General features: G+C 42.3%; 1 protein-coding gene across 24 annotated transcripts in view; it reads right to left on the bottom strand.

Moving 5' to 3' along the window:
- The window catches only part of BAZ2B (bromodomain adjacent to zinc finger domain 2B), a 270525-nt gene that overhangs the window by 30703 nt on the left and 211880 nt on the right, over positions 1-27942 (bottom strand). For 15 of the 24 annotated variants that reach the window (XM_072121914.1, XM_072121912.1, XM_072121913.1 and 12 more), the window contains 8 exons: positions 25063-25335; positions 24297-24357; positions 15961-16069; positions 12748-12849; positions 3807-4017; positions 2641-2733; positions 2491-2552; positions 1090-1155 (listed from right to left, as the gene is read on the bottom strand). In XM_072121914.1, the coding sequence (XP_071978015.1) occupies positions 1090-1155; positions 2491-2552; positions 2641-2733; positions 3807-4017; positions 12748-12849; positions 15961-16069; positions 24297-24357; positions 25063-25335 (977 nt within the window). The remainder of the gene's footprint in view (positions 1-1089; positions 1156-2490; positions 2553-2640; positions 2734-3806; positions 4018-12747; positions 12850-15960; positions 16070-24296; positions 24358-25062; positions 25336-27942) is intronic. The other 9 variants (XM_072121925.1, XM_072121927.1, XM_072121934.1 and 6 more) reach the window with 1 other exon arrangement.

Genomic DNA, 27942 nt, shown 5'->3' with positions numbered 1-27942 from the left:
TACAGCGGTAGCAGCCATAGCAGCCGCTATGGGGCCCACAGTGTCAGGGGGCCCTGTCATCCGACCTGACACAATAAAGAATGGAGGAAGTGCACCATTATATACGTATAATGCACATTGTACAGCATAATATGTATATAACATATACTGTGATGTATATATGCAGTATCTGTGATGTGTATATGGTGTCTGTATACACTGTATGTGAGTATGTTGCATATGGCACTGTATGTATGTATATGTTGTGTGTGCACATGAGTGTATTTATATGTGATTGTAACTTGCATGTTTTAAGTGGGAAGGGGGACCCCATACAGTAGCCTGCTAAGGAGCCCTGTCTTTCCTAGTTACGCCACTGACTAAGTACACTGGAAAATTGCATAGTTTACCATTACACAAATCAAACCTTTTATTGGTTAAAAAGTGGACGACCCATGTAATTGCCCCCCTGCTGGTTTAAACACATATTATAAAATAGATATTACTTTAAAAATATACATGCAATTCCACTAATTAATGCATAGTAGACGTCTATGGAACTTACTGTGCCTCTATATTTCCCAAATTTCACTGCAACAGGGTCAGAAGCCTAAAGAAAATAATTTGTGTCCTGCTTCACGGGGCACCATAGGGCATATAATAATGTATACAGCAAAATAAGCACTGAAGTATATACCATCATCTGTCATGTACTTTAAAGGAAACCTACCAGTTAGAATGGCAGGGGTAAGCTGTAAGTACCGAGCACCAGCTCAGGGTGAGCTGGTGCCGGTACTTACTTTCGTTAGTGTTATAAACTGCGGTATCACGGTTTTAACACTTTTTAAACTTTATAGAAGAAGAGGCTTCGGCGCTGCGTGCGCACGATCGTGCGCGCGCAACATATCCGGTATTTCCTATGTAGGCGCGCGCACGATCAGTGCTCGGTACTTACAGCTTACCCCTGCCATTCTAAATGGTAGGTTTCCTTTAAGCACCATCATGCAACATTGACACCTTTCAAGGAAGTGCAAATCACAGAAAGTCATAAAAAATATTATTATTAAAAAATATGCAGTGCAGTAGAAAGCGGCAGATACTCCCTAATACCTCTAGGATTTGTTGGGCGCGCAGTTCTTTTTCCATCCGGATCTGTTCAATTCTCTTGATTTTTTCCTAATGGTTGGGAATGAACATTGTAAGTTATAATATACACATATAAATCTCTATTTACAGCATATAAAAAAAATATAACAAAAAAATTCCAAAAATTATTCTTAAATTTTAGAAAAATCCAACACCACTATAGGCTCATGATAAAGTTTTCATAGAAACCAATACATCGGCCATTATAGCTTCCATAAGGACTGTCGCCCGGTCTTCCCAGTCCGTGCAATGCTGTCTAATAGGGACTTGAAGTGGGTAGTGATGTAAATATACAATTTTCCATTAGCTTTAAGACAAATGTCCTATAAGGAGCCGTCTGACTCTGGTATCCCTAGGGGTATATAGACGACATCCTTTGCTTGACATGAGCTTGTGTGATTGATGTCGGCATCGGCGGCTGTGGGATCGGCACAGCTTTATGAATTAACACTGCTCCAGTTTCCATTAATCTTTGTCTCTGGTTTTGGTTTGTACCTTAAACCTATTGAATGTCGCGCTGATTGACTTGTTTTACTAGTTTATATCTCATTTTATTTCTAGTTGTAACAAATACTTATTATTTATGAAGATGTCTTTTTGGTGTCTGAATGTCCATGATGAGGTGATGTTTTTATTGCTATAAACCCTGAAGGGTAACTGTATAAGGGAAAGGAGAATGGGGGCTTGTTAAAGGGAACCTGTCAGCAGCAACAATCATATAAAACCTGAACAACTACCTTATACAGCATTGTATAACCTTCCATCCGCATTTTAGAATTTGGCACTTCTGCAATGACTAAAACTTTTATTCCCTCTGGTGGTCCTCACTTTAAAGTCACAAAGGCCGGGAGCTCAAGCCTGAAGTCAAGCTCTCTTCACGCCTCCATTCGCTCTCACCACCTCATCTCCACTCGCCTCCGCCTGTGAAGTATCTCACTCTGTGATTCAGGCAGATGATACTATACACACAGCGCATGAACAAGATTTCACAGTGAGACAGACTTCATAGGAAGTATTGTTAGAGGGAGCCGAGAGAGCTTGACTTCAGGCTTGAGCTACCCCCCACTCTGTGACTTTATACTGAGAATGACCAGGGAGAATAAAAGTCTATTTTAGGATGCTGCAGCAATGCCAAGACCCAACAGGCTGATTGTTTGGAAGCTTGTAAGATGACTGTATATGCTTATTGTTGCTGACAGGTTCCCTTTAAATATAGACTGAAATCTGCTGTGAATCTGTTTGAACTACATGCAGATTTACCACTGATTTTTAAGGGTAAGGGTCTGTCATTTTGCTGGGAGAAAAAGTCTTTACATTCATTGCTATTCTTTTTTTGACAAAATGTAATAAGTGAGATGATTTTACCTGTTGCTTCATCATCTTTATGTGCTCCTTTTGCTTCCGCTTCTCCTCTGCAGCCATAATAGCTGGAACACAAATACAGTAACGTTTAGCGGAGAAGTTTACAATGAAATAGGTTGAAACAGGAAACAGAAAAGCTCTATGTATTTGTACCCTGCTGTTTCTTTGCTTCTTTTGCCGCTCGTACTTGCTCTTGTTTCTGAAGCTTCCGCAGAAGTTTTATTTGTGCGGCTTGTCTGGCGATTTCTGTAAACCACAAAAGAAGATGGCACGGTGACATATCCATACATCCGTATACAGTTAGTAAAGCATAAGATATATGAATGGTCCATACAAAAAATATGGTGGTAAGTTGTTTCAGATTTAATCAAATCAAAAGACAAGGGGGCACTGTCTCTGTCTGGAGAAAACAAGGTTTAATCACCGGAGGCGACAGGGCTTTTCTACTATGAGAACTGTGAATCTGTGGAATAGCCTGCCTCAGGCGCTGGTCACAGCAGGGACAGCAGAGAGCTTCAAGAAGGGTCTAGATGCCTTTTTACACCTAAATAACATTGATGGTTATGTTATATAGAATTGTTTCCCCTAAATCCCTTCCTCATCCAATCCCTTCCCTTCCTTGGTTGAACTTGATGGACATGTGTCTTTTTTCAACCATATAAACTATGATACTATGATATCATCAGTAGTAAGTAGTAGTAAGTAGTAGTAAGTGATATCATCAGGCCAGCCTGCAATATCTGTGCAAACGAAACAAACCAGCAGAGGTAGACTGGATATACTGGGTCTCTGAGCAAACTTTCGTATGGTGGTGGTGGTGGGGGGGACCCGAAATAAACTGAACCGAATGGCAAAACAAGAAGCCTATTGCTCTATGCCGTAGCTTCAAACTGTATCTGTATCCTGGGGATGCCAAAACAGTCTGAAGTGTGTGTGATGACCTCCTATTTACTTTTTTTTTTAACAGTTTTGGGAGGATGGGCTGTATCTGATCTCTGGATCATATTATGGGTAAATCTAACCAGAAGATGATCCTGGTTTGTACCACTTTTTATGGAGGCACTGCATGGACTATCTATAGGAATGATTTATGCAGTTATGAATTCCTTTTCTGGCTACTCTATGGCACAATACAGGTTTAGGGTTTAATTTTTGTTTTAAAAAATTAGCAGCAATGCTGACATATTTGTGGCGGGTCACTATATGGTGTGACAAGTGTAATCCCTGAATGCAACGTATGGTATCACACACAAGGGTAAATATTACATATGCGTACCTTTAACATAGTATTTGAGGGAGCTAAATTTAAAAACACTTACCTTGCGCTTGGAGCTTTCTTAAGAGCTTGGCTTCATCGTTCACAGCAAAATCGGGGTTTCCAACATTTGGGGGTCTTCCTTTCCTGCGCCTCATCCTTGTTTCCTCTCTAGCCAGCTGCCTCTCAGGATTAGGCGGACGCCCCCTGCGCCCTTCCATTGCTCTTATACGTGGGACGATTTCTTCCTCGTTTAGAAGACACCATTGCAGGCCCTTAAAATGAAATGAAGAGGGATGAGTATGACCATAGGAGAGCCCCGTGGCCTCCACATCTACCGGCACATACAGATACAGCTCAGGTTTTTGCTTTATTGCAGCAGGCAACTTTTCATCTTATATGTAAAATATACTGGAAAGGATTGTTGTATTCAATAGTTAATGTTCCTTTGTAAATTTTCACGTAAACACTGTATATATATATAATAAAAAGTGTGATTTGTGCTTTAACAATGTACCATGTAGTGAATCCAGTCAGGCTGCCTATGGCTTATCCAAGGGTCCTCTAATCTCTAGAAGAGATCGGCACAACTATTCTCACAAATTTGGAATACCACTATTTATTCTCTATGGCTCCAGCAGTCCAATAAATAATACCTGCTTTGACATTTACATCCAAAGCCTCTCCTGAACATATCATCATCAAGGGTTATGGAAACTAGATTTATTCTGATCGTCGAGTACTAGGAGCTGCCAAATATTTTATTGGCATAGGTGCGGCCGAAGCAAGAAACCAGTTTCCATGTCACTCCGGCAAACCAGAAGTTCTCAGGGCTATGGGACCTGCTTCATCCAATAAACGGCCACAATTCAGGGGAATTCCTGAAGAGGCCACTGATTGGATGAAGCCCCCTGAAACGTCTGTCCTGGCACAGGCCCCAAAACCCAAAACAGTACCAGATCGACACAGGAAGCGGGAGCCACAGCGGAGTAAATATGGGTTCTATTTATTGTTACTGACACCGGCCCCCTGGATCTTTTAGATATTTATGGAAAACCCATGAAATCTACCACCAGGATGAAGGATTGTAAACCAAGCGCACTTACATGCTGGTGTGTGCCCCTTCTGGAAGGATCCGCTCACTCTTCAATTAGCTTATCATGTCCTTGTTTTTACAAAAGAAGGCTTTAAAAATGATGCAAATAAGGCTGAGGGGCTCCAGGCTCCATAGCTGTTAATGGAGTCTGGATCCCTCAGGCTTATTTGCATAATTTTTCAAATCTTGTGTTCTTAAAAACAAGGGCACAAAAAGCTTAAAGAAGAGGGGGCATACACCAGTATGTAAGTGCGCTTGGTTTACAATCCTTCATCTGGAAAGAAGATTTCTTTTAAAGGCTTTATCCTAAATCATAAAACAAAGTAAGGTTTATACAGATAAAATGTCCCCATTTTAAATGTCTCTTGACGCAAAAAAAATAAGGGAAATAAAAAAGTTATTAATAACTTTTTCTAAAAAAAATGCATAGAGTGCAACAGATATCTTTGCCTGGTTTTTGGCCCTACTTTGACAAAACTGGGGGGGGGGTTAAATAATAAACCTATTATACTCACCTCTCTCCATGCTCCCGTTTACCCCCAACCACAGCCGTGTGCCTACTGCAGCCTGGAACCAATGCTACACAAGGAGCATGTTAGAGGTCAGGACGTCATTGATGCCCACTGTAAGCGAACAAATTTTGGTAGTAACATACAGATACTGGGTATCACACGAACGTAATGGGGCTCATTTACTAAGGGTTCGCAGACCACACAAACTCTGCAACGATTACCAAATTGCGCCGCATTTAAAAGGCTGTTGTGGCACACACAATCGGATTTTGGCGCAATCGCGCTGGCTTTCATGCGGGCCGTTGGACGTTCCGACGGATTCGGACTGAGTGCGGGATTTAACATTTAAATTGTGTCGCAAGACAATGCACTTACATACACCAGGAAGAAGGTGAACTCTGTCAGACCTGAGCGGGGAAGCGACACATGCAGGAAATCGGGCGCACGATCTTGGTGAATCGCGCTGGAGCCCATGATCATCGGGGAACGCACAGCGGGGATTGCGACAGGACTGGGTAAGTAAATGTGCCCCAATGTGAACCGATATGCATCCACATATCGGTCTCCATTGGCGTCTGTGGCACCCGGTCATTGTGCGGTTAGCACCTCAGTGTGATCGTGCACAACCAAATATAGGAAATATCCAACCAAAAATTTGACAATCATATGTGATCTGTACAAAAATAAATTCTCCTCTCAAAAAAATGTCACCTCTTGGTTACAATATTGGCCCAGTCCTATTTTTGTTATTCTTTATTTTTAGTTAACCTGTTATCATATAATTTTTTTCCTCCGTTTAATTTCCACTTTATGAATTTGTGCGCTGAATGGTAACGCACAGGGGAGCTGACTTGTGTTTCCTAAATAAGATTTGTCTACGCAGTTAATTAGTGTTCAGTGACTTGTTCTTTTTCACTGAATTAGCAGGACATAAAAATGCGAAGTGATTCCGGTGTCCTGTATGTATTTACTGTGATCTGTATGCAATAACGGGAATACAAAATGTCCTGCATTCCCTTTAAGTCTTGTAAATGTATCACATATATTTTTAATATTCTGAAACAATTCAGTTTTTTTTCTCATTTGAATATTTTTCTGTCTGAAGATAATTTAAACTTATTTTCTGTGCATGATCTTGGGGGCGACCATCTTGCTATCTTTACAACAATTAGTGATATGCTTTACAGGACCACAGGACATCACATGGAGGGAGAGGAGATACGTTATGACATCATCCATCGCGGGTAGTAATGTAACTATGAGTCAGTGTTATCTATATAGAGGACATTGTACAGGGAGGGGAGGAGATAAGTTGTGACATCATCTATTGTCAGTAGTGATGTAATAAGGGGTCAGTGTTATCTATATAGAGGTCATTGTACAGGGAGGGGGAGGAGATAAGCTGTGACATCATCTATTGTCAGTAGTGATGTAATGATGGGTCAGTGTTATCTATATAGAGGTCATTGTACAGGGAGGGGGAGATAAGCTGTGACATCATCTATTGTCAGTAGTGATGTAATGATGGGTCAGTGTTATCTATATAGAAGTCATTGTACAGGGAGGGGAGGGGATAAGCTGTGACATCATCTATTGTCAGTAGTGATGTAATGATGGGTCAGTGTTATCTATATAGAGGTCATTGTACAGGGAGGGGGAGATAAGCTGTGACATCATCTATTGTCAGTAGTGATGTAATGATGGGTCAGTGTTATCTATATAGAGGTCATTGTACAGGGAGGGGGAGGAGATAAGCTGTGACATCATCTATTGTCAGTAGTGATGTAATGATGGGTCAGTGTTATCTATATAGAGGTCATTGTACAGGGAGAGGGAGGAGATAAGCTGTGACATCATCTATTGTCAGTAGTGATGTAATGATGGGTCAGTGTTATCTATATAGAGGTCATTGTACAAGGAGGAGGAGGAGATAAGCTGTGACATCATCTATTGTCAGTAGTGATGTAATGATGGGTCAGTACTATCTATATATAGGTCATTGTACAGGGAGGAGGAGATAAGCTGTGACCATCTATTGTCAGTAGTGGTGTAATGATGGGTCAGTGGTATCTATATAGAGGTCATTGTACAGGGAGGAGGAGATATGCTGTGACATCATCTATTGTCAGTAGTGATGTAATGATGAGTCAGTGGTATCTATATAGAGGTCATTGTACAGGGAGGGGAGGTTATAAGCTGTGACATCATCTATTGTCAGTAGTGAGGTAATGATGGGTCAGTACTATCTATATAGAGGTCATTGTACAGGGAGGGGGAGGAGATAAGCTGTGATATCATCTATTGTCAGTAGTGATGTAATGATGGGTCAGTTTTATCTCTATAGGGGTCATTGTACAGGGAGGGGGAGCAGATAAGCTGTGACATCATCTATTGTCAGTAGTGATGTAATGATGGGTCAGTGTTATCTATATAGAGGTCATTGTACATGGAGGGGGAGAAGATAAGCTGTGACATCATCTATTGTCAGTAGTGATGTAATGATGGGTCAGTGTTATCTATATAGAGGTCATTGTACATGGAGGGGGAGAAGATAAGCTGTGACATCATCTATTGTCAGTAGTGATGTAATGATGGGTCAGTTTTATCTATATAGGGGTCTTTGTACAGGGAGGGGGAGTAGATAAGCTGTGACATCATCTATTGTCAGTAGTGATGTAATGATGGGTCAGTGTTATCTATATAGAGGTCATTGTACAGGGAGGAGGAGATAAGCTGTGACATCATCTATTGTCAGTAGTGATGTAATGATGGGTCAGTGTTATCTATATAGAGGTCATTGTACAGGGAGGAGGAGATAAGCTGTGACATCATCTATTGTCAGTAGTGATGTAATGATGGGTCAGTGTTATCTCTTGGCTGTGGAAAGAGAATGGTGCATTACACAGTTCCTATTAAAATTAAGGACTGTGAGTCGTACATTGCAAGAGACTTTACAAATTAGGAGTAACCTTTTAAGGCACAACATGCTGAAAATGCAAATATTGCACATAATAACTTATTACTATGTACTGCACAAAAAGAAAACACACCAGGTCTTTTGACCTGAAGAGGTCTCATATGTCTACACAGTATTGGTGAGAACTATCACCCTACAGTAGGTTTCTCTACACACGTTTTGAATCCTGACCCTGGTCACCCTTAAAGAGGTATTCACAAGAAGACAAGATTCTTAAAGGAGTATTCCCATTTCAGCAAATTAATGTTAATTTTTTATGATAAAAAGTAATACAATATTTCAATATACTTTCTGTATCAATTCCTCATGATTTCCTAGATCTCTTCTAGCTGTCATTCTATAGAAAGCTTCTATGCTTACTTCCAGTGAACAGAAACCTCGTTATGTCACAGAGAATAAGCAGAACTGTGTAATATATAATGAGTCGTGCACCTGTGTGACCACGACCAGAGTTCTGACCACTGGAAGTAAACATAGAAGCTTTCTATAGATGAACAGCAAGCAGAGATCTAGAAAACTGTCAGGAATTGTTACAGAAAGTATATTGGAAAATGTTATAACTTTTTAGAATACAAACAATAACATTGATTTGCTGTGATGGGAATACCAATTTAAATACACTCAGGATAACAAAATAACACATTATCTAATCCACTGTTATTAACAAAAATACAGCATTTTTACAGATATAATTCCAACCTGTCTCTATCAGTCCTGGTGTACACAATTTTGGTTGTGCCTGGATCTGACCATAAATTTTCTGACTTAGGGCCAGGCAGGGCAGATTCTTCTCATTAATATTTTTTTCATAGCACGGGAAGGAGATTGTGTGTGTGTGTGTGTGGCTAAGATATAGCAGTGCTGACAGTGTGTCATTGTGTGTTATATCCTTTTCATGGATCTCATCATCTCAGATCTGTTTCATCTCTCTTTTTCTCTGTATAAAATACTAGTGAATATTCAGAAGCTAAATAAAAGTGTAGATAAACCTGTACCCTGATCATCTACGCATATTGCCAGCACACAGCATCTCACAGCACTAGAGGGATCATAATGTGACTGCTTAGAGAGTCCCCACCCACACTCTGGAATTTTACACTAACCATCACTGAGTAATAGGAGCTAAAACAGCAATAAAACTGAGTAAAATTGTAAAGTAAAGATGTTACAAATTATTTTTATTGTAAACATCACTAGGGGATTGAAATTTGAGAACTTTCTTTCATGGGCAACCCCCTTTAATATGAGCTACTCGTAGTCAATAAATAATAGTCTGCAGATCTTGGTGACTTTCCTCCGTGTCCATATGGCTGGCAGATGGTCGTCCGACATCTAAAGTCATGAGTAATATACTGCAGCTTGGACATGAAAGGTTTTATCTCTAGTCAATGTCTAAGGAGCTGTCGGCTGAGTTGTCTTCTCTACCCCCATAATATGTGCGTCAATGATAATCATCCTGCTGGTCTCCCGTATCTATTAATGGTCCTATCATTGAACAGGTTTATGTTCACCATTAGCATAGTCCAATTATCTTATATTTCAAGAGAAGTCTACAACCTCTCAATCTTTTTATTTATTGGGCATCACTTGCCCGAAAATGGTCATGCTTGGATGTCGGCGTTGTTCGCAGTACTTCCAAAAAATTGTTAGGTTGCTTGGTTTACAACTAACTTCCTATCCGCACTAAATAGATATCAGTAGATATCTGCCCAGAAGACCTCAACTGTTGTCAATAATGGGGAACCCTGTTGGTCCTTCAAACCATATGGTTTGAGACTGGTGGAGGTTGTCTCATTGGTGTGCTCTTACCTAACTGTTCTGTTCCATGGCTACTCCTTTCATCTCTTTCATTCTTCTTTAGTATTCAACCAGAAGCCTTCTACTGCTTTTACTCAGAGCACAGGGGAGGAGCCTTACAGCACAGCACATAGAAGTGTGATACTATTCTCCCAGTACTACTATACTGGAAAATACATCAATGTAGATAGTAGATCCCTCTCAGGTAGTTGACCTAACACTTTCAGCGGTTCTGCATGGTCAAAACCAATCACTTTAAATGACCACAACAACTCGCTAGTCTCTAACCAAGAAACTATCCTACTGTGTCATTGTAAGATGAATGGAATATGTTCTGAGCGTACCGGTTCTGCTAAGAAGGATGCAAGAAGGCAGAACTCAACTTCTTCTACTTTACAAGGTCTCGGCAGTAATAAGCCAAGCCACTAACGATGCCGCTCACAAACTATAAACTGAAGATCAAAACGTGAACTCCTATCATCTTCCCCCTAGTAGCCTTCTAATCAGGACCGGAATCAAAGGCGCTGCATCCATCTTTAAAGCTTCCGTTTCGCTTAGATGTCTTCAATATATCTTCTTTAGTTTTGCCTCTTATTATTCTGATAGTTCCTTGTCAGATCCTCCAGCGTTTTTCCAACTTCTAAGAAATCTCAATAAACCATTTCATGATGCCCCTTATATGGGGGACCCAGCGGAGTAGAGTACACCGAGTAATTGAGTCTGTTGACCGAATGTTATTAATTGTAATGAAAAGTGTAGGAATCGGAAGAAATGGCATCAACGCTATTTATAGGGTCTGAGATCTAAGGGATTATGTTCACTATTACAGGGACTTTGATTTACTAGCCGCTATGCAATACCGGAAGTCCAATTGTTTTCAAAACTTTTTAAGGTCTGGAAGAGAGTTAGGTGCCAAGTTGGCTAGAACTCCCACATGGCTATGGGTGATACACATGGGGTTATCCAGTACCAGGATGGAAGGGAATGCGCGCAGAAGGGGCCCTATACTCCATCGATGCTCCCAACAGATGCTTGTTTATATTCAATAAAACCTCCATGCATGGCTCGTACGACGTGCACCATCTGCTCCATAGATACATGAAAAGCATAAACTTATGTAACAGGCAATTATGGATATTTCAATGTTTTCGCAATGGCAGTCTCTTTCACTAGGAAAAGCTCAAGTCTTATCCTAATATATGACCCAACGAGATATTGCAAGTAATTATCATACACATTAAAATCCGCATGCATATGCCACCTGCTAATTGTATAGTCCTATTACATAAAATTCTTAATTTTCACTTTTTTTTTTTTAACAACTTAAATTAAATAAATTAGCTTCTTCCAAACCCAGTCACTAGTGGATTACTTAAAGGGGATGTCTGGTGTTACTTGCTTCTAAGATCAGCTACGCTCATGACCATACGTAGTGTATGGTATTGCAACAAAGGATTTGCACTAGTATGGAGATGTTGAGCAGTGGTCAGTTTTTGTGTTGTGTTGTGTCAGGTTGGGGCTGAAGTGCCGGAGGTTCTGTGACAATATCTAGGATGGAGATGTCCAGCTGTGACCTGACCATTACAGTTTTTGTGACTGATGTGAACAGTGATGGGGTAGAATGGTCGAAGAAGACGAACCAGTCAGGTTGGAACTGAAATGTTAGAGGTTGCATGACAAAATCTAGGATGGAGACGTCCAGCTTTGACCTGACCATTCCTGTTTTTGTCGGTCACAGAATCCGAAGCAGTATGGAAAAAGTATGGAAAAAGCTAGAGACGACTTAGACGTTGAGCTGTGATCTGACCATTCCAGCTTCTCTGTTTACTGAAGAAACTAATGGGTCTTAGAAAATGGAACAGGTTGGGGTTCAAGTTGGACGTTGGCCACAGTCAAAAAAGTTAGGACAGTGACATGACCATACCAGCTTGTGTGACCAGTAAGGAGTGAGGACAGATGGAGTGGACACTGTGTCATGGGCACCACAAGCCTAAGTAGCTTTTCATATCCCACCATCCCAGATAAATTAGAACTTCCCTTTAAGGTGAATAATCAAGCCAGACCAAGGGAAGAGGTTGCAGCAATAAGAAAGGATATTTGCTATGGATATTTATGCTACTGCCTATAGGCCATTATAATGTAATGGAGACTTTTATAAATAATTTAAAATAAAATATTTTTCACATCAAAAAATACATTTGACGCCATTTCTTATTATTAAAGGTACATAACAAAACTGCAAACACCAAAGAAAACATAGACACAAAACATTACTAAAGACACACAAAGAACGGCACATTCTACTACACACATGGACAAGCGGAAGAGATTGTGATACTACGTCATGTATCACAATGTCACACGACTAAGCTTATACTCCAATACATGAGCAGTGTCCCCTCTGAGCCGATCAATCCAGAAATTGTAAAAACGGTAAAGAACGGTAAAATTATCCCTAAAAAGTGTGATGTTAGCCGATCACCTGGTTTACAACACCAACATCTGCAGATGGTTCAGCTCGGAGGGGACAGTGACAATGAGCAGCAGGTTAAAAGGCAGATTTCTATGAAATATGACTTTTTGCCTACATTTATACTAGAACTATGTGTTTGTAAGGGGATACCTGTGGTCCTTCTCTGGCTTCATAGAAGTCCCCCACTCTTATTTTTGCACTGAAGCTGAAATTGTCCCTTGTGATATCCATTATTCCATTTCTGCTGAGATACTGAAAAAATCACAGATTTTTTCACTTCAGGATTTCACAGTCTGTTGCCCTTCTCCCAGTCACACACACAGTAACACTAAGGCTGGAGGGTTTCCGCATTTACCCACATATACAGGACAGGATGGAACACAGAACCAAACTTATTTGGACTACAATGTGACATACAGGGGAGTATTGAGTATACTTCTATTTTGATTGGTGGAGATCCCAGAAGAGGGCCCCTAATATTATATTTAGGCCTTGTGCAAAAACTGTTTGTGGCCTTGCTGCAAAACCAGTGAAGGAATAGGAAAAGGAATAGCCCTGTATTTTGGGGTCCCATGCACCAAAAATGCACCTCTATGGCAGGCATGAGGTAGCTGCTGTCCACCATGTACACTTGTGTGCATGAGGCCTTAGCTGCGCAGGTTCCTTCAGTTTATGTAAGTCGTTGTGTGACACTAACATAGACCCGTTACTCCATGAGTTCATAGGTTGCCATACACCTTAAACGGTTTTTCCACAAAACAAGTTAGGTCCTATCCAGGATAGGGCCTAACTTGCTGATCAGTGGGGGTCTCGTTCTCGTGATCTTTGGGGGTCTCATTACTGAGACCCCCATCAATCTGCAAGTTAGGCCCTATCCTGTGTTTCATGGGAAAATCCTTTAAAAGGGAATCTACCACCAGGATGAAGGGTTGTAAACCAAGCACACTTAGATGGTGGTTTGTGCCCCCTCTGGTAGGATAAACTCTTCTTTTAGCTTCTAATGCATTTGTTTTTAGAAAAATAGGCTATACAAATTATGCAAATGAGCCAGCCAGGCTCAATTAACAGCTATGGAGCCCGGATCCCCTCAGGCTCAATTGCTAATTTGAAATTCCTATATTCAGTAAAGCAAAAAGAAGAACCTGGAATCATTGAATTGAGCTCAACAAGTCTGTTCAGTGATTCTAGGGTTCACTAAAGTCAATCTCGCAAGTGAATGGAGAGAGGTAGCTTGACCAAACCCCGCTTGTGGGAAGCAGGCTTTAGGGTCAGTTCACACTGACCAAACAGAATACACGCAGATTCTGGGTGTGGCCACTTGGTTGCCTCCATTAGATTTAAATGGGAGAAGAATTTTGTCACGGATTTGTCACGGAAATCCATTGCAAAATGTGTGAACAGTTCGGGTGAACCTGCCAAATTTGAAGACTGATCAATGTGTGTTTGATATTGCCAATGTTTAGAGAATTTGCATTGCTTAGTATTGTATCTCGGTCCCAGGTCTGGGATGCCGAGGTGACTCTGAATGAAGGTTGATCAGTAGGGTGACCGAAAGTCAGACACTCACTGATCTGATGGTGAGTGTCTGATCCTCAGGTAAGGATAGGTCATCAATATTTTAGTCCCAGGAAAACACCTTTAATGCTAAAGCCTCATACACATGACTGTGTTTTTCACCAGGCCATAACAAGGGCAAAGCACGTGGAAAAGGGGGGTGAGCACTCTTCACCCTCCACTCCAAATCGAAAGTTGAGCAGCCTTACTTCAAATCAGTGCATAAACAGGACATGCTCAAAAATGTACAATGTGTCTGCCTGTCACCGGGCTCGGGTGTCATGGACCTCTGTGGAGTTTTGGATCTGGCCACACTTTGCCAATATGGTAGTGTGCCCCAGGCTATTATGGAGGCTACTTATGTACCCAAAGGACCTATGGGCGCCCTCTGGCACCAGGGCCCAGGTGTAGCTACTACCTCTACACTGGAGCCAGTTTAGGGTACATTCACAAGCCGTGAGCTGGAGAGGAGGAGGAGGTGACCCCCTCATCCCTCCATAGGAAACAGCGGCGCACGGCCGCACACTCGTAAAAAGATAGAGCATGCTCTATCTTTTTGCGGTGTACGGCGCTGATCGGTGGCACACATGTGCCACCATTGCCGTCTATGGGGACGTATATTTGCGGCCGCATGTACGTCCCCTGGAACGACCGTGTGAATGAGCCCTTAGTTTGTTACTGGTCTGGATTCTCTGATTCAGTGAAAAACTGGACTGCAGCCTATGAATGTATATCCTACCTGTTTTATTAGATAGGCAGCCATCATACTTGAGGTCATAGTTACGGCTCTCCCCTGTGTTTGCTGGGACTTGTAGTTCCCCGTGAATACATCTGTTTATTTAGCTATAAGGCCTCTGAGAACTATAGCACAATATCTGTTTTTAGATATATATGTAATATGAAGGGCGGCCTTATATTAAGAAAAACTACCAAAAATCCTATGTTACTTTGATGCATATATATAGTATAGTTTCTCTGCTGAGGGTTAGAGCCACCTATATATCGCGTTTCTTTACCTGTACCCCCCAGATTATACTTCTTCCTCCAAGTGTCTCCGGCAGCGCCGTCTTATCATAGCAACGTTGGACCTTATAGCAACCAATCAGATCACTTTGTTTATGTTTCTAACTATGATAAACACATAACAGCTGGATTCTGATTGGTTACCATGAGTATAAGTGTCCCTATGGGACCACAAAACTGCCATAACACTGGGATGAAGTACTGTGGTGCATTGTGGGTAATGAAACCATTTGGATATCTGTATCCACAATATCTGGGAAGTTTGCACTGCGATAATATCAATGTTTTCCAACATTTATCTTTAGCTTCATGCACACAGCCGTGTTTTACACCCATGCGCTATTTTTTTCACTTATCAGACCTATGGCCGTGAAAACAACTCAGACTCTCAGCAGAGTTTAATCAATATTCAATAATTAACAATTTTCTAATCCCTTTAATACCAATTTCTGGTAGTTTTTCTCTGAAATATTAGAAAAGGATGGCTGCTTTCTTCCCAGAACAGCGCCACAGCTGTCCACAGGTTGCGCCTGGCATTGCAGTTCAGCCTTATTCACTTCTATGGAGATGAGCAGCAATACCAGACCCAAGTCGTAGACATATGGGGGGCTCCATTGATCATAGGTAATGAATATACTCTTCAGGGTGTATGCAGTGATAAAGACTCACACATAATACATCCATATCCAACAAGACAGCACAGCACAGACATGTACATATGGAGTTGCTCTCTAACTTGACCAGATACGGGTGTCCCCTATTCCTTCATTTCCCAGACAGTTTTACCTTCATAACTTCTGGATACTGCCGAAATTTCTTTCCACACGGGGCAAAATAAGTGACTTCTCCCTGCAGCCGCCCGCTGACGTTCTTTAATCTCGTTTCTCGTTGCCAGCTATGGAAATGAATCATAGCGTTACATAAGATGCAGAGGTGTCATACCTAAAGCAGGTCATAGGCGAAGATAACTCAGCCTTACATCTTCACAAATTAATGAAGGAGCAGACGAGTCAACTACAGACGTGTCCATCTTCGCTCCCAGTAACTATATATCATCGATTGTATAACATGGAAATTAATTCACCTTCCTCATATTGTGCCCAATCTCAGCCATATGTAATTATCCTGGACAATATAGGGCTACGCTGCACAATTATATATTATTGTATCCAAACAGAAATTAAGTTTATATATGAGTCAACCACTGTGACTTCAGCAATTGCTAGAAACAAGAGTATTTGCCATAGTATTTACCATGTAAGTAGCAGTGACATTAAAGGGGGTCTACCAACTCCACCAAGCGTTATCATCTGTTAGCAGCATGTTGTAGCAAAAAGCACTGTGATTTCCAACATATTTTTGTGGAATATCCAGTTCCCAAGATATTCCCAGTTTAATCTGTATGCTAATGAGGCAGTTGGTGTACCCCGATTGTACCCACAAAGAGCTGCTATTTCTGTCTAAATCACTTCATTCTTCTTCCAGTGTTGCTCCTTGCTTCACACCATGGAGAGGGTAGTAGTCCATGCAGGAATGGCAGTGAATATCCAGGTAGGAGTAGTAGTGCCCTGAATGCTCAAGCCTTTATTTTAGTGCACTAACTGCCTAATTAGCATACAGATTATAATAGGAAACTCTCAGCAACAGTATAATGTATGGAAATAATAAATGAACATTTTACACTGCCTTATACCCATAACCCACTGCCCTATACACATAACCAACTGCCCTATACACATAACCCACTGCCCTATACACATAACCCACTGCCCTATACACATAACCCACTGCCCTATACACATAACCCACTGCCTTATACACATAACCCACTGCCCTATACACATAACCCACTGCCCTATACACATAACCCACTGCCTTATACACATAACCCACTGCCCTATACACATAACCCACTGCCCTATACACATAACCCACTGCCTTATACACATAACCAACTGCCCTATACACATAACCCACTGCCCTATACACATAACCCGCTGCCCTATACACATAACCCACTGCCCTATACACATAACCCACTGCCCTATACACATAACCCACTGCCCTATACACATAACCCACTGCCTTATACACATAACCCACTGCCTTATACACATAACCCACTGCCTTATACACATAACCCACTGCCTTATACACATAACCCACTGCCCTATACACATAACCTACTGCCCTATACACATAACCCACTGCCTTATACACATAACCCACTGCCCTATACACATAACCCACTGCCCTATACACATAACCTACTGCCTTATACACATAACCCACTGCCCTATACACATAACCCACTGCCTTATACACATAACCCACTGCCCTATACACATAACCTACTGCCCTATACACATAACCCACTGCCTTATACACATAACCCACTGCCCTATACACATAACCCACTGCCCTATACACATAACCTACTGCCTTATACACATAACCCACTGCCCTATACACATAACCCACTGCCTTATACACATAACCCACTGCCCTATACACATAACCCACTGCCCTATACACATAACCCACTGCCTTATACACATAACCCACTGCCTTATACACATAACCCACTGCCCTATACACATAACCCACTGCCTTATACACATAACCCGCTGCCTTATACACATAACCCACTGCCCTATACACATAACCCACTGCCTTATACACATAACCCACTGCCCTATACACATAACCCACTGCCCTATACACATAACCCACTGCCCTATACACATAACCCACTGCCCTATACACATAACCCACTGCCTTATACACATAACCCACTGCCCTATACACATAACCCACTGCCTTATACACATAACCCACTGCCCTATACACATAACCCACTGCCCTATACACATAACCCACTGCCCTATACACATAACCCACTGCCTTATACACATAACCCACTGCCCTATACACATAACCCACTGCCCTATACACATAACCCACTGCCCTGTACACATAACCCACTGCCTTGTACACATAACCCACTGCCTTATACACATAACCCACTGCCCTATACACATAACCCACTGCCTTATACACATAACCCACTGCCTTATACACATAACCCACTGCCCTATACACATAACCCACTGCCCTATACACATAACCCACTGCCTTATACACATAACCCACTGCCCTATACACATAACCCACTGCCTTATACACATAACCCACTGCCTTATACACATAACCCACTGCCTTATACACATAACCCACTGCCCTATACACATAACCCACTGCCTTATACACATAACCCACTGCCCTATACACATAACCCACTGCCCTATACACATAACCCACTGCCTTATACACATAACCCACTGCCCTATACACATAACCCACTGCCCTATACACATAACCCACTGCCCTATACACATAACCCACTGCCTTATACACATAACCCACTGCCCTATACACATAACCCACTGCCTTATACACATAACCCACTGCCTTATACACATAACCCACTGCCTTATACACATAACCCACTGCCTTATACACATAACCCACAGCCTTATACACATAACCCACTGCCCTATACACATAACCCACTGCCCTATACACATAACCCACTGCCTTATACACATAACCCACTGCCCTATACACATAACCCGCTGCCCTATACACATAACCCGCTGCCCTATACACATAACCCACTGCCCTATACACATAACCCACTGCCCTATACACATAACCCACTGCCTTATACACATAACCCACTGCCCTATACACATAACCCACTGCCCTATACACATAACCCGCTGCCCTATACACATAACCCACTGCCCTATACACATAACCCACTGCCCTATACACATAACCCACTGCCTTATACACATAACCCACTGCCCTATACACATAACCCACTGCCTTATACACATAACCCACTGCCCTATACACATAACCCACTGCCCTATACACATAACCCACTGCCCTATACACATAACCCACTGCCTTATACACATAACCCACTGCCTTATACACATAACCCACTGCCTTATACACATAACCCACTGCCCTATACACATAACCCACTGCCTTATACACATAACCCACTGCCCTATACACATAACCCACTGCCTTATACACATAACCCACTGCCTTATACACATAACCCACTGCCTTATACACATAACCCACTGCCCTATACACATAACCTACTGCCTTATACACATAACCCACTGCCCTATACACATAACCCACTGCCCTATACACATAACCTACTGCCTTATACACATAACCCACTGCCCTATACACATAACCCACTGCCCTATACACATAACCCACTGCCTTATACACATAACCCACTGCCCTATACACATAACCCACTGCCTTATACACATAACCCACTGCCTTATACACATAACCCACTGCCTTATACACATAACCCACTGCCTTATACACATAACCCACTGCCCTATACACATAACCCACTGCCCTATACACATAACCCACTGCCCTATACACATAACCCACTGCCCTATACACATAACCCACTGCCTTATACACATAACCCACTGCCCTATACACATAACCCACTGCCTTATACACATAACCCACTGCCTTATACACATAACCCACTGCCTTATACACATAACCCACTGCCCTATACACATAACCCACTGCCTTATACACATAACCCACTGCCTTATACACATAACCTACTGCCTTATACACATAACCCACTGCCCTATACACATAACCCACTGCCCTATACACATAACCCACTGCCCTATACACATAACCCACTGCCTTATACACATAACCCACTGCCCTATACACATAACCCACTGCCCTATACACATAACCCACTGCCTTATACACATAACCCACTGCCCTATACACATAACCCACTGCCCTATACACATAACCCACTGCCTTATACACATAACCCACTGCCCTATACACATAACCCACTGCCCTATACACATAACCCACTGCCCTATACACATAACCCACTGCCCTATACACATAACCAACTGCCTTATACACATAACCCACTGCCCTATACACGTAACCCACTGCCCTATACACGTAACCCACTGCCCTATACACGTAACCCACTGCCTTATACACATAACCCACTGCCTTATACACATAACCCACTGCCTTATACACATAACCCACTGCCCTATACACATAACCCACTGCCCTATACACATAACCCACTGCCCTATACACATAACCCACTGCCCTATACACATAACCCACTGCCCTATACACATAATCCACTGCCTTATACACATAACCCACTGCCTTATACACATAACCCACTGCCTTATACACATAACCCACTGCCCTATACACATAACCCACTGCCCTATACACATAACCCACTGCCCTATACACATAACCCACTGCCCTATACACATAATCCACTGCCCTATACACATAACCCACTGCACTATACACATAACCCACTGTTTTATACACATAACCCACTGCCTTATACACATAACCCACTGCCCTATACACATAACCCACTGCCTTATACACATAACCCACTGCCTTATACACATAACCCACTGCCTTATACACATAACCCACTGCCCTATACACATAACCCACTGCCTTATACACATAACCCACTGCCCTATACACATAACCCACTGCCCTATACACATAACCCACTGCCCTATACACATAACCCACTGCCTTATACACATAACCCACTGCCTTATACACATAACCCACTGCCCTATACACATAACCCACTGCCCTATACACATAACCCACTGCCCTATACACATAACCCACTGCCTTATACACATAACCCACTGCCCTATACACATAACCCACTGCCTTATACACATAACCCACTGCCCTATACACATAACCCACTGCCTTATACACATAACCCACTGCCCTTTACACATAACCCACTGCCTTATACACATAACCCACTGCCCTATACACATAACCCACTGCCCTATACACATAACCCACTGCCTTATACACATAACCCACTGCCCTATACACATAACCCACTGCCCTATACACATAACCCACTGCCCTATACACATAACCCACTGCCTTATACACATAACCCACTGCCCTATACACATAACCCACTGCCCTATACACATAACCCACTGCCCTATACACATAACCCACTGCCCTATACACATAACCCACTGCCCTATACACATAACCCACTGCCCTATACACATAACCCACTGCCTTATACACATAACCCACTGCCCTATACACATAACCCACTGCCTTATACACATAACCCACTGCCCTATACACATAACCCACTGCCCTATACACATAACCCACTGCCTTACACACATAACCCACTGCCCTATACACATAACCCACTGCCCTATACACATAACCCACTGCCTTATACACATAACCCACTGCCCTATACACATAACCCACTGCCCTATACACATAACCCACTGCCCTATACATATAACCCACTGCCCTATACACATAACCCACTGCCCTATACACATAACCCACTGCCTTATACACATAACCCACTGCCCTATACACATAACCCACTGCCTTATACACATAACCCACTGCCCTATACACATAACCCACTGCCCTATACACATAACCCACTGCCTTATACACATAACCCACTGCCCTATACACATAACCCACTGCCCTATACACATAACCCACTGCCTTATACACATAACCCACTGCCCTATACACATAACCCACTGCCCTATACACATAACCTACTGCCTTATACACATAACCCACTGCCCTATACACATAACCCACTGCCTTATACACATAACCCACTGCCCTATACACATAACCCACTGCCTTATACACATAACCCACTGCCTTATACACATAACCCACTGCCCTATACACATAACCCACTGCCCTATACACATAACCCACTGCCTTATACACATAACCCACTGCCCTATACACATAACCCACTGCCCTATACACATAACCCACTGCCTTATACACATAACCCACTGCCCTATACACATAACCCACTGCCCTATACACATAACCCACTGCCTTATACACATAACCCACTGCCCTATACACATAACCCACTGCCCTATACACATAACCTACTGCCTTATACACATAACCCACTGCCCTATACACATAACCCACTGCCTTATACACATAACCCACTGCCCTATACACATAACCCACTGCCCTATACACATAACCCACTGCCCTATACACATAACCCACTGCCTTATACACATAACCCACTGCCTTATACACATAACCCACTGCCCTATACACATAACCCACTGCCTTATACACATAACCCACTGCCCTATACACATAACCCACTGCCCTATACACATAACCCACTGCCCTATACACATAACCCACTGCCCTATACACATAACCCACTGCCCTATACACATAACCCACTGCCCTATACACATAACCCACTGCCTTATACACATAACCCACTGCCCTATACACATAACCCACTGCCTTATACACATAACCCACTGCCCTATACACATAACCCACTGCCCTATACACATAACCCACTGCCTTACACACATAACCCACTGCCCTATACACATAACCCACTGCCCTATACACATAACCCACTGCCTTATACACATAACCCACTGCCCTATACACATAACCCACTGCCCTATACACATAACCCACTGCCCTATACACATAACCCACTGCCCTATACACATAACCCACTGCCCTATACACATAACCCACTGCCTTATACACATAACCCACTGCCCTATACACATAACCCACTGCCTTATACACATAACCCACTGCCCTATACACATAACCCACTGCCCTATACACATAACCCACTGCCTTATACACATAACCCACTGCCCTATACACATAACCCACTGCCTTATACACATAACCCACTGCCCTATACACATAACCCACTGCCCTATACACATAACCCACTGCCCTATACACATAACCCACTGCCCTATACACATAACCCACTGCCTTATACACATAACCCACAGCCTTATACACATAACCCACTGCCCTATACACATAACCAACTGCCCTATACACATAACCCACTGCCCTATACACATAACCCACTGCCCTATACACATAACCAACTGCCCTATACACATAACCCACTGCCCTATACACATAACCCACTGCCCTATACACATAACCCACTGCCTTATACACATAACCCGCTGCCTTATACACATAACCCACTGCCCTATACACATAACCCACTGCCTTATACACATAACCCACTGCCCTTTACACATAACCCACTGCCCTATACACATAACCCACTGCCTTACACACATAACCCACTGCCCTATACACATAACCCACTGCCCTATACACATAACCCACTGCCTTATACACATAACCCACTGCCCTATACACATAACCCACTGCCCTATACACATAACCCACTGCCCTATACACATAACCCACTGCCCTATACACATAACCCACTGCCCTATACACATAACCCACTGCCTTATACACATAACCCACTGCCCTATACACATAACCCACTGCCTTATACACATAACCCACTGCCCTATACACATAACCCACTGCCCTATACACATAACCCACTGCCTTATACACATAACCCACTGCCCTATACACATAATCCACTGCCCTATACACATAAACCTACTGACTGTTAAAGGCTTCTAATCCACAGCCATCCACAATCTTCCCCGCTTATCATAAATAATAAACCTACCACCTATTTACAATTTTTGTCTACCAGGCAAATTATTGGTAACAAGTATCCATAGGAATGTTGGTTTCTCATAACTGGGCTGGATTACTGCATCATTTACATTGCGGGTTTAAGGTGCAAGATTATTGGCAGAATGTGATGGAGGTGATTCTCTTTCGCTTTTTCTCATCCTGCAGAATAATAAGACCCTAACTGTTGTCTGGCAGTCAGTGATGAAGTGAATACATTCCTTTTCACAGCAGGGTGTAAAACAAGACACTGCTATGAGTAAGGTGAACAGTCTCATATGATGACATCTAGTGGGCAATAATAAAACTACAATATTTCATATTTAACATCAGGTAAGATATAAAAAATACATAGGTAAGTAAAATCACCTTAAACAAGAAAAAACTGTCTAGGTCCTTATGTAACCTACCCATACTCCAGTGGAATACGCAATTCTCGCTCATCCGTGACTCTTCGTCTCTTGGCAGAACCTTAATGCAAAAAGTAAAACTTTTCTGTTACTATTATATGTATGTATTTTTATTCTTTCACATAAGTTTAATACAATTAATATTGGTTCTGACTTTACTTCTCACTGTCATTCGTACCAATTTTTAAGATAACCAGACTCCCTTACCATACGGCAGGTGTCCAGCAGAGGGCGTATGCAGCCAATACTGAAGCTCCATATAACTGCGCTAATAAATTTAACCCAAATTAACTCAAATTGACTGTTTTGAGTTGGAAATGATGTTAAATGACCAAGAGTTGTTTCCAGTAGTTAAACATGACTACAGGAGTCCGTCATGCATACTATATGAGTATATTTGAGCATGTAAGCACGCACTCAGGTAAAACTTAAAAGGTCATTTCTATACCGTATAAGCTTATTTTAAATTGTATGTTGCGGCTATAGGTCACAGCGTCGCAGGATAACCACTGCACATCAGCTGCACAATGTGCATGTAGATTTTGCTGAAGACTGTGCTGCGGATTTGGAATGAATTAGCAATGGATATCTCTTTGCTACATTAAACGTGCATAGGAAATGCTAAGAATTCTGCAAACAATTGCCCCCATCATAACCGCCTTATCCTTCTGGGAGGTAAAAATCACTTCCCCTTTTACTTATTCCACTGTAAAGTTTTCCATATAAATTGTAAAGCAGACGATAGAGAGGTTAGAATATGAGATACCACAAGGCGTGTTGGGGCTGAGCGTGGCAGAGGAGCTGTGGAAGTCGGAGGATTGTGTATCGGGGCACAGAGCGGCAGGAGCGGAGCTTGGACTCTTTATCACTTGCAGGTTCAGGGGTGTGGAGTGAGACGCGGTGCTGTTTGCTGTGCTGTTCGCGGAGGGAGTCGTTTTGTTGAACTTCAATTTTTCCCCTTCTGTGTCAGTGTCCGATTCATCTTTGTCATCGTCATCTTCTGTTCCCTCCGAATCAGACTCCGAATTGCTATCCGACTCTGTATCGGGAAAAAGAAAGCAAAAAAACATGTCAAACTTTCTTCTTCATAGTCAGAGAAGGGGATGGTGACACTGACTGTCAAGAACATCCAAGCTGCGCCTCGCAGCTGTCTCCTGATAACTACTCCTATCATCTCTAGCTATTTCCGCACTCTGTGTACCCTGCTCTATAGGACTTTCTACAATGCAGCTTATAAGTATTACATTACCTTTTATACATTATCAGGCCAATATGTATTTCCATTACTCAATATGTTCAACTACTACTATTATAGCGATCTGTTCTCCCTTATTATTCTATAGCCCCTTCCTTAATGGCAAACAGAGCGATTAACATGTCAATTAAAATTAAGCCGTAATACTATATACAAACCATTGACAGGTGTGGAGCTGTTACTTTGTAAGTAGCAGTGAAAAATATTAGGGTGCGGTCAAATGCAGCGCTAGCGTACAAGGACAGGTCTGGGGCTGATCGCATATGCATTTCTATGGAACCAGAACCCGGAGTCTTGCATTAAAACAATGCAAGACAGTGGGTTCTGGTTACCAATCGCTTGCATTTCCATAAAAATGCGTATGCGATCGGCCCGTTTGAAAATGTAGCGCTAGAGGTACGTGTGACTGCACCAATACATAATTAATGCATAGATCAAAATTGTCATATCTCTTAAAGAGGTTGTCCCATGTTAAAAGGAAATCTACCATCACAACCAGACACTTCCTCATAGATCCAGGCACCATGACTGTGATAATCTTCTTATATTTGTTATCCATGGCCTCCTTCCTTCCAAATCAACTGTTACACTTATGCTAATGAGAAAGAAGAAGTCTGGGGGGGGGGGGGCGGTCGAAAACCCCTCCATGCTGTAACCACAGAGACTGTTACATTGTCTCCCCTTCCCCCCTCCCTCTTCCTTCTCACTTCAGCAGTACACACTAGGAGGGGGTAAGTGCTGAGGGAGCAGAGGGGAGACAGTGTAACAGCCTGTGTAGCTACAGCACAGAGAAGCTTTTGTAACCCCCCCCCACCTTTTAGACTCATTTGCATAATTTTAATAGTTGATTTTAGAAGGAAAAAGGCTGTGGATTACAAATATAAGAAGATTACCACAGTCACGGTGCCTGGATCTATGAATAAGTATCCCTGGTTTATCCTGATGGATTTTAATAGTAGATTTCCTATAATTGTTATGGACAGATTGGGATATAGCAGTTGGACCACCAAACTATCAAAATAACGGGGTTGCATTCCCGCCATTTCCCATAAAATGTGCATTGTGCGGCTCCACGCAATGTCTATGCTAATGACAGAGCCTAGAACAGCGCTCCGCTATCTCCAGTTATCTCCATCAATCGTTGGCAGAGGGACCCCTGTTCTCTTGATCAGTGGGGGTCCCAGTGGTCTGACCCCCACTGATCCACAGGATTTATACAAAAGGCTATGCATCATGGGCAGGAACTTCAAAGCAACAGAAAGCTTTCGATGAAGACCAGATTGATCTGTAGCAGGGACTATCTATCTATAGTGGTGTCTAAAATGGAAAGCAATGGACAGAATCATCTCAGTGCTTCTCAGGTTCTTCTGGAACACTTATTATAAATAGCGAGAAATGTGGAATACTGGTAAAAATAAATCACCATTTGCTCCACATCAAAGAGGTTCCTATACTTTGATAAATATGGACCTCGATAATTAGCAGGACTGTGCGATCCAGAGGTCAATCAATCCTTACAAAGTACAAAGATTAGGTCTTGGACTCGAAGGTCACTTATAATTAATCACCAGGCGCACAATTTAAAGGAAATCTACCATCAAAATCCATCATGATAAACCAAGGGCACTTATACTTATAATCTGCTCATATATGTCATCTATGACCCCCTTCCTCCTAAAATCAACTTTTAAAATTATGCTAATGAGCCAGAAGGGCCCTTGGGGGTGTTCCCATTGCCCTTCCATGCTGTAGAATTACAGGCTGTTACACTGTTCAAGAGCACTTTCCCCCACCCACTGAGTAAGATGACATCTGATAGAAGGAGGGGAAAGTACAGACAGCGCAGAGGGGCTCTGGTAACGCCCAGAGCCCTTCTGGCTCATAAGCATAATTTTAAAATTTGATTTTAGAAGGAAGGAGGCCATTGTTTTCATTTTCCATCTGCTCCTTCCATGCCAAAACTTCACTTTAGAAATATGCAAATGAGGCTGGAGTGCTTTTGGGGGGTATTAGCAGAGCATCTCAGGTGTCCAGCTCCACAGCAATCCTCACCCTTTGATATGTCCCTCCTGGGTCAGTGAGCTGTGGAGCCGAAGCCCTGAAATGCTGGGAGTACTGCAGTCTAATGTGCATTTTTCTCAAGTTTTGGCATGGAAAAACAACAAAGGTATGGTTGGCATCTGCCGGGATAGACCTACATAACATAGTGGTGAGTTAAGATAGGTAAATCCTAGTGAAGGACCTAGTGGTCGACTTGACCTTTTTTAGATTTTGTCATTGCTAATGTTAGAGTTCTCATTGGACCAAGTGTCACCATGGTAACAGACAACAACACTCTTGGTGTAGTCTGATCTTGAATTTTTGTACTTCTAACTAATCTACCAAAAGTAC

Source organism: Engystomops pustulosus, chromosome 8 (genome assembly GCF_040894005.1).
Source record: "Engystomops pustulosus chromosome 8, aEngPut4.maternal, whole genome shotgun sequence".
Classification (NCBI taxonomy): domain Eukaryota; kingdom Metazoa; phylum Chordata; class Amphibia; order Anura; family Leptodactylidae; genus Engystomops; species Engystomops pustulosus.
Note: the sequence above shows the minus strand (reverse complement) of the source record. Positions and strands in the feature narration are given on the sequence as shown.